Raw genomic sequence first — 16,039 nt, 5'->3', positions numbered from 1 at the left:
AGGGCTTAATACACAGAGGAGTTTCAAAAAGACTAAATTACAACTCACAAATAGTACAATTTAGCTATTGAGAGGAAAACCAATCAGTTCTGGGTTTTGTTCTTATCGAAGGCCACTACCGTCGTTGTTTATCTTAAGTACACACTTTTCTTTTCCAAGAGTTGTACCATGAATTTAGATGGCCAAATTACTGCAACCTTTCGAACAGCCAAGGGTGGAAGATGCATAATGGAAAAAACTCAAAACTTCCACATCCCATATAGTATGTGTTGTTTTACACACTGACACATACGCAGGATATACATATGCAAGGTATATGGACATCCTTGTGTGCACATGCTAATTTATGGGAAAGTGCTTCCTACCATGCTTAAAAAACTTGGTGTTGGAAAAAGCCATCAAGTCACAGCTGACTTACAACAACTTTTAAAAGTTTTTAAGGCAAGAGATGTACACAGGTTGTTTACCATTGTCTTCCTCCATGTGAGGTTGCCAGAGTTCTGAAAGAGCTGTGACTGGCCCAAGGTCACCCAGCAGGCTCTATGTGGAGGAATGGGGAATCGATACCAGTTCCCAGATTAGAATCCACAACTGTTAGCCACTATACCATGCTGGCTCTTAAAAAAAAAAAACCCTTTACCTTCGTATCAGTTTATTTTTGAACAACAGAACACATACCTTTATCTACAATATGATCAAGACCGCCAAGAAGTCGCAACTCTTCTTTAAACCAGTCCCCTGCCCGCTTGGATGTGAGAGAGAGCAAAGTCTCCATTGCCAAATGCCCAGTCTAGAACAGCACACATACATAAAATTAATTTGTGCATTGCAGCAATGCCCAACTGATTACAGCATTGGCGCTGTTGCCCGTACCTTAATTACATGAAGTTAACAAGGCTTTAAAGTCATGGACAGCCTCTGTATTTCCCAGACTGTTACCGCAGTTTAAGCAAGTGTTGCCAAAAGATTAACCCGTCTATTTCCCGCCAGTGACGTTAAAAAGTCACTCATTCCTCACAGCAAAAAATGCGCGAAATGTAAGCTTGCACCTTTCTGTGATGTTTTGCTCTTCGATCCTTAGGACCACACAGTGGTAACTGTTGCTGGACCCTACACTTTGCCAACACCTCACTGGTTTTGAGATTTGTTCAGGTTTTGCAGCAAAAGGGGGACAACGAAATGGAGATTTGGGTGTGGCATTGCCCATCTCATACAGAACGACAGCACTGCCAAGCGGGGCGAAAACAAGTATGAAACTACTCATGACAGCATATGCTAGAAGTGTGTATGTGCCTTAACTCCAAAACTCTCTATGCCAATAAAGGCTTGCTGAAAGAAAGAACTCCAAAACTCCAGTGTGAATATAGTGCAAGGCAGACAAATATATAACATGCAATTAAAAGACTGGCATTATGTAATTACATGTTTTGCCTCCAGTGTGCCTCGAGACAGTACATAGAGTACAAAATTCACAAAAAGCATCAGTACTTGATTACAAAATACATGGATTTGATGACATCACTAAAACAAGCTACTCTTTCTGCTTCAGTCACTATGCAGAAAATAGCCCTGTTAAATACTTAAGCATCTAGGTTTTGCCTTTCATGAGCTCACTCTTGTTTTGCTCCTGCTATAAAACTTTTAGAAGATTCAGGGAGCAAAGGTTATAAACAACAGCTGTAGAGAAGACAGCCGGTGTGTTCAGAATGGGGTCTGTTCTCATTATATTTTACATATACTACCTTATGTGTTGTTGGCGTGTTTTTTTTTAAAGCTTCATCTACAGAATAGAAACAACAAGTCCTGTCATTTTTACACACATTTGACATGTTAGGAATATTAGGCGAAAGTCACATGACCCACCGTTATATTTTCCAGATCAAGGTGTTTATTGTGAACAGTTTCACAGAGTCTTCGGATTTTTTCCTTGATCTTGTTCATGTCCTTTTCATTGAACAATTTTGAAGTAGAGTCTTGATCTAGCTCCAAAAGTCGAATCATTAAATCTAAGCTGGCTCTATCTAGGTCCATGTTCAAGCGATCTCTGCTCAAGATATACATTAAAGCTGCAGTACAAAGCGACAGGTTCTTCAACAGAAAGAAAAACAAGACCGTGAATAGTCATCTCTCCCTGAATCAAACCAACAACTTCAATGACATTTTTGTTGATACACCAAACATTCCTCATAAAATTTACACATTTTACTTGTGCATTAATAAAACATTATTCATTACATTATGTACACTGCAAATATAAATGCATGGAGTACAAACAAATTTCTGAAACCAAATAGTAAAAATGGTTGAAAGAGATGGACTAACTAAAAAGGAAATGTTTGCTCTTCCCTAGTTTTTGTCTGCAAGCGGTTGGAGAATTCACTTCATCCAGAAGTTAGTTTTGTCTCCGTAACTAACTTAGAAGTTAGTTTAACTGACATTTACAAGATTTAGTTCCAAGACAAACCTACTGAAGACTGTAGCTACATATTCCAAAACAAATTAGGCTATAGCAAAATTTAAAAAAAATAAAGTAGTATTGCAACATGCGCAAATCATATCGAGAGCTGCTTTTGTATTGTTACAGCCCAATCCAGAGCCCCAGGCAAGTGGAGATGATGCTATTGTTGCACCGCCCCACAGCCTCCAGAGGGCTTTTCAGCAGCACAGGAAAGTGAAAAATACAACGAAACCTCCCTGCTGCTGGAAAGCCCTCCACTGGCCTACATGCACTTATGCCGCCCCTAAGGGTGGCGTATGTCAGAGCCCTGGGCCACGGCATAACTGAGACAGTGCTGGGGAGGATGCTGACTGTGTTGGCTCTACTCCTGGCTATGCCTCTACAATGCCGCCACTACACTAGCAGGGCTGGCAGCGGCACAGATGCCCCGATGCAGAACTCAGCACTACGTCCAAGCATGCATGCCCTTCCACAGGGGTAAGTGTACCGGGGAGGGCAAATCCGCCAGCACAGCCCTGCAGGGGCGGAGGGGGAACTGCGCCCACACGCACGTGCCCAGGGCATCATCCACCCCCTGCCCCGTTGGCGCTACGCCACTGCGGCCCTGCACCACTTCCATGAGTCACTTCAGCCCTCTCCCCAACTGGATTGGCCTGTTAGTAGTTTAAGGCAGGCTCCTCACTAAGTAAACCACTATATGCATTTTAATCCACTCAGTCAACTTCCTTATGCCCTCTGCTCCCACAATCCCACCTTTGGCTTTTCCAGAAAAACATACACCGAGTGATACTTGTAGAAGGATTTTGAGGTGACTGGCTGCCACGTCAGGATAGAAACACTGTACCAACTCTTTGCACAAACTACCCCTGTGCCCAGGGAGTAGAGGAATAATATAATGCAGACATTATCTCCACCTCTGCCCGCTACCCATTGTGGTAGGCTAGGAAGGGTCTCACAAGTGTGGAAAACCACCACAAACAATAGGTACTACAGTCCACCAGGTGACTGCAGATAGCCACCGAGGGGCTTCCAATCAGTCTGGAAAACAAGCACATCTAATTGCAGCCACTGATTTCTTGGTTTAAATTTAAAACACTAAACTAGAAATATGAAACACAAATCAATGCCACATCAGTGAAATCCACTCTCACCACCATTTTGACAAAGCAAACTGAGGCATGTATGTGGCACAAATGGTGTTAGCATCTGTCTGACTAAATCAGGCAAGAACAACATGGGAAGAGCACAGCAGTAATCCCCTTCATAACAGTGCCCTGTAGGAATCAGATGTGCAAGTGAACTCTTCTTAAATGATGGCAAGCAGTCAGGACACCATTCATCAATGTCCAACTAGTTTCATTTAAGATTGTTTTACATTGTTGTATCAGCAAAATGTGACGGGTATGAAAACAATAATCCTCAAGTGAACAGTAGTCTGATCACCAATCTATATATATAAAAAGCTAACAGTGTTTTTGTTGATGACAGTATACCTCAGTAACTGCTGGGCCAATTCCTCTGAAAATTCCCAGCCACTATTGTCAGCCAGGCGAGAGTGTTTTTAGATGTTCACATACCTGAAATTTCACACCTGGCCCAGCGCCTTTTTCCTGGCGCTCCCTGGTGAAGGCCATGCAGCTGTCTGTGTGTAACTGTCACTTTTAGAATGTTTGTGCTGCTTAGAATGTTCACTCAGATGGCCAGATATGAGTGGTGAAAACAGTACATAGGCAGTAACTCGAGTGGAAGTGAAACACATACACACACATACACACGAGGGAGAGGGAAGGGAGGGAGAGGGAGGGGTAGCAGTGAGGGAGGGAAGAGAGTGAGAGGCGACATGCAAGGGACGGGAGGGAGGGGCCAGACACCCTAGATTCCCTGACGACTGATTTTACAGTTAAGAAAACCAGGCACGCATTACTCAAGAGTAGGTACAGCAACTGTGACATACTTTGAATGGCTGCATCGCGCCCCTCAGAGGGTTTCCTCAGAAGCGACACCCATTGCCACCAACCAAACTTACTCCTAGGTAAAGGATCATAACCAGCCAGCCTAGATGTGTGGGATGGGTGCCTTTCCATTCCCCCCACCCCCCCCACCCCCAAGGATTGCGGGCACACACATCAATGACATCGCACAGTATCAGGCTGCAATGTTTGCATGAGCACGTACTGCTGGCCTCTGCAATTGATTTGCTGCTACTGTTCCTTTTCCATTTCACCACAATAAGCCACTGCAACGCGTGGCTGGGCCCCGCTAGTATTGTTATAAGGATAGCGAAACAGATTTAGCCAAGCTAAATCAAGGTTACTTTCAGTCTGTAGATCATAATCCAATAAATCTTTAGAAAAATGTTTTGCTTCAAGACCTTTCTACATAGAATAATTCTGGAAAATGACATTATCTGTCCAAGACATGCATACCTGGTGATGCTGTGAGTCATCCAGGGTTTTGAAGACCATAGCTACCATCCCGTGCGCTCTCAAATGCATTCGGAAACTGGGCATGGCGCACTTGGTCGCCAGGCTGATAACACTGACCAAAGAAGGGGGAAGACAGAATAAGTCGTAGTGAATTTCATGATACTGCCCATCACAGAACAAGGCTGTTTTACTTTATATGTACATAGAAACTGAGCTTTGTAGCCCAGGGTTTATTTTCAAAGTTATTGTTTCACCATCTCAAACTACACAGCTCTCTATAGGGAGGTTACGCACTAGAAGTCTCTTAATAATATTAGCTGTGAGCGGGTTACAAAACAGGATCAGAACAGTTCAGAAATTATACATGCACTAATTAAACAGCCATGATGTAACAGACACCCCTTTAAAAAACATGAATGCTTATTCAAACCAATTTTTGTACATGTTTCTGGGCCATTTTGATCACGAGCGTATTACATTATACAGTTATTTTCCAAAACAGAGGACAATCTGATCTTTTCACCTGCATGACCCACAAAATCTTTATCAATTACAAGGTCATTTTCATTTTACAAGCACATTTTTGATGTCTGATGAACAACTCTGCTCTTATTAGCTAGGCATCTTGAAACTAACCATTTTAGTAGGAGGCTTTATAACCCTGATTAAGAACTCCATTTAACTGGAGGTGAAGGGAACAGAATTAAGAGGTTTCAACCATCATGATTTCTCCCTTTTGCTTATCTGTTTTGATGGCAAAACGTTTCACAGGGCCACTGAAGTTCCTATCCCTTGATCTTTCACAAGGACCCAGCAAAATGGTCAAACTACCTTTAATTTTGGATTATTTCATCACTGTGAGTTATCAAGTAATTTGGGCAATGTTGCATTCATGTAATGATGACAATAGAGAGAGACTAGAAAGGGTATTTAAAAGTACTTATCAATGCTCCTTTGATGAAGGAGAATCCTAGCTTCAAAATGAAATGGCACTGATCATGTGGGGGATGGGAAATTGACAAGTGTCTGCTGAAGAATCTTCCAGTTATTAACCAATGTCAAACATCCCCTTTTTAGGAAAAGTAGTTTCTCAGCATTAAGGTGCGAAGGAACATTAAAAAAGAAAGTGACCTATCCATCCATTTGGTACATGAACAGACACAGTTCTATACTCTCCTTCCAATGGTACAACCTCTCCAGATCCACATGTACGAAGCACTTCTGAACAGTTAAGTGTACTGTGAAATTGCTATTCAGTATTTGAAATATCTTACCTAAGGCAACGCGTGTTTAGGGGCTGACTGCTCTTCAGTCCACTTAACAAGTATTCAATATCATCTGTGAACTCTTGATTTTCTCCAAATTCCACTACATCATTGAAGTGCTTGACATGTTGAACAACAGTGTATAACTGCAAGACATTTGTTTAAAGCTCGGTATTAATTTATTAGCCCACATTTTTAACAAACAGCTTTCTCTTGTAGCATCAAAAATTCATTGACTTTACTTGCGAGCCCAGAGATCTGCTTTTTTAAAGAGATTTTGTCTTTATTCTGACGCTAGTTCTTCTGCTCTCAATTTACATGACTGAACAATGCTTTTGATCAAATACATTTTGTTGAAATGGTACGTATTCCACTTACTTCTTTGTCTTCTTTCCTACATTTCAAGGCAGTGACTATCTCTTGATAGGGTTGAGTAGGTAATGTCACTGTTTTTATCACTTTGGGAGGTGGTGCGGGAGCTTTAAACACCCCATCATCTTTATGAATTGCCTCCTTGGAAGATAGCCTTACCTATTGATAAAAAGTGCTACAATGGATAGATGTTTAAGCATTAAGCACCACATAAAAAAAGAACGTTTCATGCGTATGTTCCACTCAACCTTGAGATGTTCAGAGGCACAGCCTCAGCTCCTCAAAGGTGAAAATTAGATCAGTCATTGCACTTTGTACATCATGATCATTAAACATCAGGTGTTTTAGATTTACTGTTTTTCAAGGGCCCCAAGTGAAATATGCTATAAAATTATCCCAGTCCAGCTTAAGGATGAAAATTGAGGCTAATGGAATCATTATTGAGTTTCAAAAACCATTTGAAAACACCTGCAGCTGTTAGCTACCCTCCACTTATTTCCCAGAAGCTTCATCCATGCCAAGATTGTCATAGAATTGCCCTCCAAAATATTGTTTCCTCAAAAGCCGTTCTACCTTTCTGTTACAGTCAAGAAAAAAATTCTGACGACAATTCTCACATCTAAGCAGAAGATAGCTTTTCTAATACCGTGTTTCCCCGAATATAAGACAGTGTCTTATATTAATTTTTGCTCCCAAAGATGTGCCATGTCTTATTTTCAGGGGATGTCTTATTTTTCCTGTGTTCTGTTCGTCGGGCATGCTTCCAAACAAAAACTTTGCTATGTCTTACTTTCGGGGGATGCCTTATATTTCGCACTTCAGCAAAACCTCTACTATGTCTTATTTTTCGGGGATGTCTTATATTAGGGGAAACAGGGTAGATAACATTTTCAGGAGCGTTTTGTGCTATCTTTGGCTAATTAAATTTTTGAAAACTTTGACATTGGGTGGTGTGGTAACCTTTGTTCAAATGAATCTGTTTCATTACATTAAGAAACCTATACTACAGTTGGCATTTTGCCCCCTTTTGTTTTGACACCCATTTTCAGTATGCAAAGTGCTGTCAAGTCACAGCTGACTTATGGAAACGCCTGATGGGGTTTTCAAGACAAGGGATTGACAAAGGTGGTTTGCCACTGCCTTCTCTTTATAGCAATCCTGCTATTTCTTGGTGGTCTCCAATCCAAATATTAATGAAGGCTGACCATGCTTAGCTTCTGAGATTTCATAAGATCGGGCTAGACTGAACCATCTGGGTCAAGACTACACACATTTTATCCTAAATTCCTCCCAATGGGCCAATACACTCAATAGTGAGATCCAGACTAAATTTTCCACTAACAGACAGGAAATTGGGTGTTGTGGAGTTTCCGGGCTGTATGGCAGTGTTCCAGCAGCATTTTCTCCAGACATTTTGCCTGCATCTGTGGCTGGCATCTTCAGAGAATCCAGAAGATTCTGAAGATGCCAGCCTTTAACACAAAAGAGAAGGCTCAGTAGGTTAGCATGTGTCACACAAGTTGCACATGCATAACAAGAGAGTATTTAGCACTTGGAAAATATATCTGAATATATGATTACCGGATGGATCAAAAGTTTACTAGTCAACAACTATGTGGTATCTTTTAAAGCAAACCCTCTTTGGGCTTCCAGATGGGACAATATAACCAATGCAGGCACTGGACTCTGCAATATATATATATATATATTGCAGAGTCCAGTGCCTGCATTGGTTATATTGTATGTATAGCAACCTTTATACTTAATATCTGAAATAATGCTCCTGGCATTATTTCCTGTAACTTGCAGACACACCTATAACAATTTCTGCTGAGCATGACTTCTCTTTCAATTTAGAATTACACAAAAGGGGAAAGATATACCCTACTCACTGGGACACTTGGATTTTTCACCGCTTGCGGTGCTGGAAGAGCCTCAGATTCTGGCTGGTTCCAATGTCTAGCATTGTATACTGCCTTTGTGGGTGACTGCAAAACAGAAGAGTTGATTATCTGAAAACAGCCATCTCATCATTCATAATCAGCATACCAGCTTCAAAACAGTAACATTTCAAAGCAAAGCAATTTACTTGACACTATCAACTTGTTTTTCCTCAAAATATTTCTTGGGTGTTTTTGATTGTAAAATTATTTTCCAACGTTTTACTGCAGCAACCATGTTTTACTTTGTAGAAGTAAAAAAAAGCAGTGCTGTTCTCTTTGTCCATTGAAATGCTTTAGTCGCAATAGATTGCATCCATACGTGTGTGTGTGGATGTGAGAGAGAGGGGGGGGGCTCATTCCGCACATGCAGAATAATGCACTTTCAAACTGCTTTCACTGCTCTTTGAAGCTGTGCAGAATAGCAAAATCACTTGCAAACAGTTGTGAAAGTGGTTTGAAAACGCATTATTTTGCCTGTGCGGAAGGGGCTAGAGCGCGAGAGAGAAAGATGCATGAGAGAGTGTGTGTGTGAGAGAGAGAGAGAAAGAGAAAGAGAGACAGACAGACACACACAGAGACACAGAGAGGGGGGGGGGTTTTCTGGTAGTTTCCTTTTGAGGGTCCCCTGAGTCCTGGAGTAGCATTTCACGCGCTTCACTAGGCTGCATTCAGAGTGGATAAAAATTGGCAAAAACTGCCCCCTCTCCTCCTCTGGCAAGAATGAGTTACGCTGGCAGAAGGACGACTACATTTGCTGCTTGATTCTTTAACACAATAAAACCTCTTATTCTTTGTCTGCTTAATTTTGAAGAACTCCTCATCATAAACAATAAATACATGACTCTAAGTGGAACATCAGCTTTAAAAACTTAATTTGCTTTTAGAGTTTGCATGTTAACATGCTCTGACACAATTATTATTTTTAAAACACATCTTGTTAATATTGCATTCTATGAAAGGTTTAAAAAGCTACTGTGTCACTTCATTGATTGGGAGACCAAAGATGACAGCTAGGCTTTTTAGGCAGCCATTATCTGTGACTGCGACCAGCTCCCTCCTCTTTTGGGAGAAGGAAAAAGTCTTCTTTCATTGGTGCTAAAGGAAGGAAACAGCCTCTCCTGAAGCTTGGAAGATACTCCTTCCATTTCTTATCTTCCCCAAACCCTACTTCAAATGAAAGCTTCCAAGAAACTGTGCTGCTCAGGAGAGGCCCAGGTAATCAATGACCACTGGTGAGCAGTTCTGTGGATGTCCACTACTAATAAAGCTTGGAAAAGTCATCTTGACGGGCAGATGTCACTAACAAACCTTAAAAAATACCTTTAAATACAACGGCAAAACACACCACACGAGATATAAACTAAAGCAGTTTTAACACATGTTGACAATGAAGCAACACACTTTCTAAAGCACTTTTTAAAAATTCTTCCATTGTAAAAAGTGATCAAATTATTCATTAGGGTAAATCTGTTGCCACAATTCCTCACAAATTTGGTCCTTCTCCTTCAATAGGTATTGATTGTTGTTCTGTGCTGGCTGGTTACTGTTTGAAATGGGAGCTGGGTGGTTTGCACCATATTCCATAGCAACGTATGCAGGGTAAATCTCAGTTAAGGGAATCTGCTTTTTACAATCCCATTGCTTCCGCATTAGGGGTTCTTGCCTGATGCAAATCATTACCTTATTCATGCTGACAGTAAGTCAAATGACTTGTTTCCTAATGATATTCAGTTTGGATCTAACTGTTGTTGATTTGGGGGGACAGGGAATTTCACCCACTATAATCTTTCATGCCCACATTCCTTCATGAAACGATCCAATATAGCAGAATGTCCTTTCCCTTCTCCTAAACCTGCCTCTTAACAAAGCTCTGATAAAACAACAGGAGACCCATTTCAGTGTCAGAACTTACCCTCTTTGGTCCACTAAATATCTTTCGGGTATTTTCCTTAGATTTATCACCTTGTGGATTTGTGGATTTCTTATTGCTATCAGGAACAGTAGATGACTCTTCTGTAAATTCCAACAACTCTACAAGAGCATCGACAAGATATAGGGTTACTGTAATGTTTCAAGTGTGCTTCAAGAGGCAGACTTCACAGTTATAGAAGGTGAAACATTTCACACACACACACTGAGGATTAGATTCAGACTGTTAGGAAAACCTAATGAACAGTACCTTGAAGCATGAGCATCACTGCACAAAAGTATATCTATTGAACCTGAAGGATGAGAATCCCCTTCCCCCACACAGAATCGCAACAGGCTTCACGTTACCTACACTTTGAGAATGGGAACATGGTCCCATCCACCCCCTACCTGTAATTACAATGCTAGTTGTTTATGCAAAGGTTTCCTGGGAATATCAAGAAAAATAGGGAATTTACAAATCATAATCTTTTTGTAACCAAAGCACTATTGAAAAATAGTACCATTAATCTGAAAGGCAGCTCATTTGAGGCTCCAGGGTTTAAGCCTGCCACAAATCATCATGCTGTAAAAGGAACAACTGCATATTCTGAATTGAATAAAATAGCATATAAAACTGAAAATCCAATAGTAATAATGTCAGTTGACTGATGAGACTGCATGGTCAGAAATGTCCCATTTAAGCCATGGAATCCACACAGGAGAAGACAGTGGCTCCGTTAAGCAATTTTACTTATTCCCACATGCAAATAGCACAGACTATTACTCAATCATTGCTAAACCTCTGTCTCTTTCCAAGAAGTCTATGTTCAATCTGGCTTTAATGGTGCAAACAAAAATAAATAAGGAGGTTTTGGGTACCTTAAAAATTAACGAAAAAAAATTATTCCAGCACAAGTTTTCATAAACCTGCAGTCCACTTCTTTAAACTCATCTAGAAAAAGCAGGCTCTAGTCCACAACCGATAATGCTAGAATAAGATGTTGTTAATTTTTATTGTGCCATAAAACTCCTGTTTGTTCCTGCTGCAAAGACTCATGGGACCACTCGCCACAAACTGTACAATATGCAAGAATAGCTCTAGGTTACATTTTTCTGAAATATACTTTTCCATGGTGAGAACAGTGGAAGAACCTAGTGCAAGTAGTCATAGACATTTAACAAATAATATTTTTGTCAGTTTCACAAATGGTCTCAAACATGAAAGTTACGGAGGCGATGTTACAAAAAGGCCCACAAATGTTGCGTTTTCTGACTAGCAAAGCAATAATTTCCAGTCAATACTGACCATTTCCACCTCCAAATAATCTGCCAATGCCAGATAACTCAAAAAGAAGAAAGGTTTTATGTCATATCAGGCTTTGGAGATGCAAGAAGAAAAGAGTCTCTCGCACTGCTTCTCACTGCTCCAAAGTTAAGCAACAGGGCTTATGAAACGGCTCTGCACCTCCTTCCTTTGACAGGGAGGAGTTTCCCTGCTCACTCCAAAGTTCTGCGTTATGCAAAACCCCACCTTCCCTCCAAACTCAGGAAGGGAGGGGAAAGCAGTCTCATGTTGCTTTCATCAGTTGTCCTTCACCTCTGAAGGCAGGATTTCTGGAGCCTGCGTAAGAACTAAAACACCCTCGATTATCATAAAAATACATACGAAAAGAGCCCAAAACAAGTTAGTAGATCAAACAATATAAAAACAAGATGGAATCTTCATAAACGGTGTAATTGATTGCATTTATAATAGGGGGGGAAACTGACCTAGGTAAACATACTTCAATATACTGAAACTGCCTGTTCTTATTGCAATGACTAAAATTGAACATAAACACACTGGAAATAATATACAGAGTCTTCAGGCAGTTATCTGCCTCAGTCCTGCTACAGATCAGTGGACGGCTCTTCAAAAATCCAGTATTGTTACCCTGTTTCCCTGAAAATAAGCCCTATCCCGAAAATAAGCCCTAGCATGATTTTTGGAGGATGTCTGAAATATAAGACCTACTCCAAAAATAATCCCTAGTTACAGATTCCTCGGCACAGCTGACCTGGTCATGTGGGGGGTATGTGCAAAATCATGGGGAGGGGGGGAATTAGACATCCCCTGAAAATAAATCCTAATACATCTTTTGGAGCAAAAATTAATATAAGACTTAATATAAGGGGAAGCATGGTAGCATGCCACATGAACACGGGAGGTCTGGCAGTGGGGGGAATGCCGGTTTGAGGAGACAAGTGGGGAGACAGGTTGTTATTCACCATTTGTTCAATCACCAACTATCCAAACAGATAGGAGTAAAAGGGCTCTTCTATGACTCCCCCCCCCCCCAACTGTGATGATGTCAAATGACAGCTCAGGGGGGAAAAAAGGTCTCATTAATTCCTGATCTACTTATAGAACAATGCGTCTAGTTGGCCTCCACGACTCAAACCTGAGCAGAGAAAGCATATAGTGCCATCTTATCCCCATTAACAGCAGATGCATCTGTAAACCTTCACCAAACCCAAATGAAAGGATTTGGGGGAAGGGTAATTATTATCCTTCATGAGTCTCTCCTCTTTGGTAGATGACAAATACAAACAATGAAGCACTGATTGTATGTATCTTGTGATGGACATGTGGGCACGACGACTAGTATATTGTCTGCCTAGCTTACCAGAAAGCGACTTAATTGAACTTCAGCGTCATGCAAAACTCCACCTCCACTCCAAACTCAGGGAGCAGAAAGCAGTAAGTATCTTGTGACGTGGGATTCAATATGTACAATTCAATATGTAAATAAAGCATCTATCTATATAGCATTTACCTATAGCAGCAGTGGCATAGCGGTTAAGAGCAGGTGCATTCTAATCTGGAGGAACCGGGTTTGATTCCCCGCTCTGCCACTTGAGCTGTGGAGGCTTATCTGGGGAATTCAGATTAGCCTGTGCCACACATGCCAGCTGGGTGACCTTGGGCTAGTCACAGCTTTTAGGAGCTCTCTCAGCCCCATCTGCCTCACAGGGTTTTTGCTGTGAGGGGGGAAGGGCAAGGAGATTGTAAGCCCCTTTTGAGTCTCCTACAGGAGCGAAAGGAGGAATATAAATCCAAACTCTTCTTCTTCTATAGCTGTCAGAGCTGTTGTATTGCAAATCAATGTTTGGTGGGCTAAAAGCATGGCCAAACCCCAGTGCTTGTATGTGGTATATTTGCCTTCTTTTTTTAACATTACATTTGAACTGGAAAATGTTCCATTTCCAAGAATGTCCAGTTCACAACACGAGTGCATAACAACACAGTGGTGAAGGAGTTCACATTCCTGTTTGCAATTAAACAGAGAAGGATATGTAAAGTGCATTTATGACTCAGCATTTGGGGAGATTAAAAGCTTGGCTTGTTCAAGAGAACCTGGACTTGCATAGTCATAGGTCTATTTGTATGCAATTTGTATTTTGAATGTGGCTTATATAGGGTTTAGTATTTATTGTAAAGTGCATGTGGATGCACAGATCACTTAAAAATCTTTTTTCTTCACGTTTGTATCTGCTTTGAGGTACTTCGTTATTGGTTTCTGTGTTTCCAGTTCAAATTTCCCCAGGAAATCCACATCACTGTTGAGCTCAAGTGAAAAGTAGCCTCTGGCCTTATGCTACTCCCCCACCCACCCCAGAATTATTTTGGGGCACTTTTATTATCAGTCCAGCGACTGCCTTGTTTCTCCAGGATCAGAACTTCATGACTGCCAAAGAGCAAGTTCACATTATTATGGACAACGAACGTAACAGCAGCTAAACTGGATCTATTTCTCAGCAGGTTTCTGGAATCTATAAAGGCTTGGAAATAAAGCCCTTATCAGCTTAAGCCACAATGATTACATCCTTCCCTTTTCCACAGGGGCAGAATCAGATCAGAATCATGTGCCCCTGGACTAATGGACCCAACGGGTTTCAAGAACACTCCATGAGATTTTTGAGAATGTTACCAGTGATTCTACTGAGGCCAGGTAGGCAAAAGGAATAATTGGCTCAGGGTCATACTCACCCTTGGTCTAACAGAGGTCCAGCTCCTACATTTTCAAAGGAACAGGAGAGAACTGAGAGATGTCTAGAGAGAGGTACCATGTGGTTCAGAGCAACTATCCAGTCCAGCAGCCTATTTCACAAAGTGGCCAGCTAGATCTGTTGACAGGTCAACAAAAAAAGCTCTCCACAGATGCTGTAACTCCTAGAACAGGGGTAGGGAACCTGCGGCTCTCCAGATGTTCAGGAACTACAATTCCCATCAGCCCCTGCCAGCATGGCCAATTGGCCATGCTGACAGGGGCTGATGGGAATTGTAGTTCCTGAACAACTGGAGAGCCGCAGGTTCCCTACCCCTGTCCTAGAACATGCCATAAAGTTCATCTGAAAACCTATAAGGTGGCAATGATAGGCCAAGAAGCCTGAGTTCCAACCTGCTCTCCCTGCTGAGGCAGGAAAAATACTGGCTAGAACTTAGCCGATGGGCTCCGGCAGGAAGTGACATAAAAGGTTTTCCTGCCTCTCGCTGAAGGATGGAGAGACATCCCATCCAAGATGTCCTCCGCCTCCAGGAGAATCGGGTGTTCTATAGAAGTAATGGCATTCAGAAGATTACTTTCATTTTCAGTGAGCATTGGAAGGTGGGAATAAGGTGGTACCATAGTTTTTTGGTCGCACAATTTTTTTAAAATGGTGACTCCTTCACAGTTTAAAATAGGAAGAAAAATCTTATGAGCTGTTTCCTTGGTTCTTAGGAGTCCCCTAGATGGCTGATTTACTGTGCTTCATGGTTTCAGCTTGGGACTCAAATTATATACAACTTAATCGTTTGGCTGGCCAAGATTCATGACATGCTATGGAGAAGAGAGAAAACTCACTTTTAGCAGTGAAGATCGTTAAGCACAGGTTTGATTATCCCCCCCAAATATTCAGCCAATTATTCCCCAAGCAATGGTTAACTATTTAAAAAATAAGTAGATTATAACAAAGAAGAAAGTTATTGCAGACAGCCACTCTGGTCCATTAGGAATAAACAAACATGACAACAGTAATATCTTTATTAGGATCATTTAAAACTATAAAGATCAGGTTCTAAGTTCACCAAGACTTTTATTCCAGGGAGGGGGGGATTGTTGGGCATGATGGAACATCCCAGCCTTAAAGATGTACAGGAAATGATGTTTTCATTTTGTAAAACCCCCAAGCAGGTTCCTGCAGAGACTGCATATTATTTTCTAAATAAATACATGTTAGTATCAATTAGATGACATTGGGCTAGGTGTGTCAAAGGCTTTAGGTTGCGCCAAAGGTCACTGGGCAATGATGCAATCGAGAGACACACTTCAAAATCACAATAACGTATGGAAGCCTAGGGCCTAATTTGACTTATTGCTGTTTTTTTGGACTGGGTTAATAGCATAAGCTATGCTGTGCAGCTTATTGGAATGAAGAGAGCAGAAAAAGGTTATTTGAATTATACTGCAAGGCAGAGGAAACCTAATTCCAAATAGAGTAAACCTATACGGTAAGTTTTGCAAGTTTGAAGAGAGGTCCTAATTCCCGTCACTGGTATTTTGGGATGTGACTAAAAAGAAAGGCAGCTACTTTTACAAATAAAGTACTTCATGGAATGTAATCTAGTAACAAGCTAGTTCT

The 16,039-nt window shown here is 41.2% G+C and overlaps 1 protein-coding gene across 2 annotated transcripts in view; it reads right to left on the bottom strand.

Moving 5' to 3' along the window:
- WAPL (WAPL cohesin release factor) overlaps window positions 1–16,039 on the bottom strand; it is a 55,333-nt gene that overhangs the window by 17,965 nt on the left and 21,329 nt on the right. For both annotated transcript variants that reach the window (XM_048505377.1, XM_048505378.1), the window contains exons 4-10: window positions 10,377–10,495; window positions 8,414–8,509; window positions 6,528–6,680; window positions 6,159–6,295; window positions 4,885–4,996; window positions 1,864–2,088; window positions 679–790 (exon numbers count right to left, since the gene is read on the bottom strand). In XM_048505377.1, the coding sequence (XP_048361334.1) occupies window positions 679–790; window positions 1,864–2,088; window positions 4,885–4,996; window positions 6,159–6,295; window positions 6,528–6,680; window positions 8,414–8,509; window positions 10,377–10,495 (954 nt within the window). The remainder of the gene's footprint in view (window positions 1–678; window positions 791–1,863; window positions 2,089–4,884; window positions 4,997–6,158; window positions 6,296–6,527; window positions 6,681–8,413; window positions 8,510–10,376; window positions 10,496–16,039) is intronic.

This window comes from Sphaerodactylus townsendi, linkage group LG08 (assembly GCF_021028975.2).
Source record: "Sphaerodactylus townsendi isolate TG3544 linkage group LG08, MPM_Stown_v2.3, whole genome shotgun sequence".
In the NCBI taxonomy this organism is placed as follows: Eukaryota; Metazoa; Chordata; class Lepidosauria; order Squamata; family Sphaerodactylidae; genus Sphaerodactylus; species Sphaerodactylus townsendi.
Note: the sequence above shows the minus strand (reverse complement) of the source record. Positions and strands in the feature narration are given on the sequence as shown.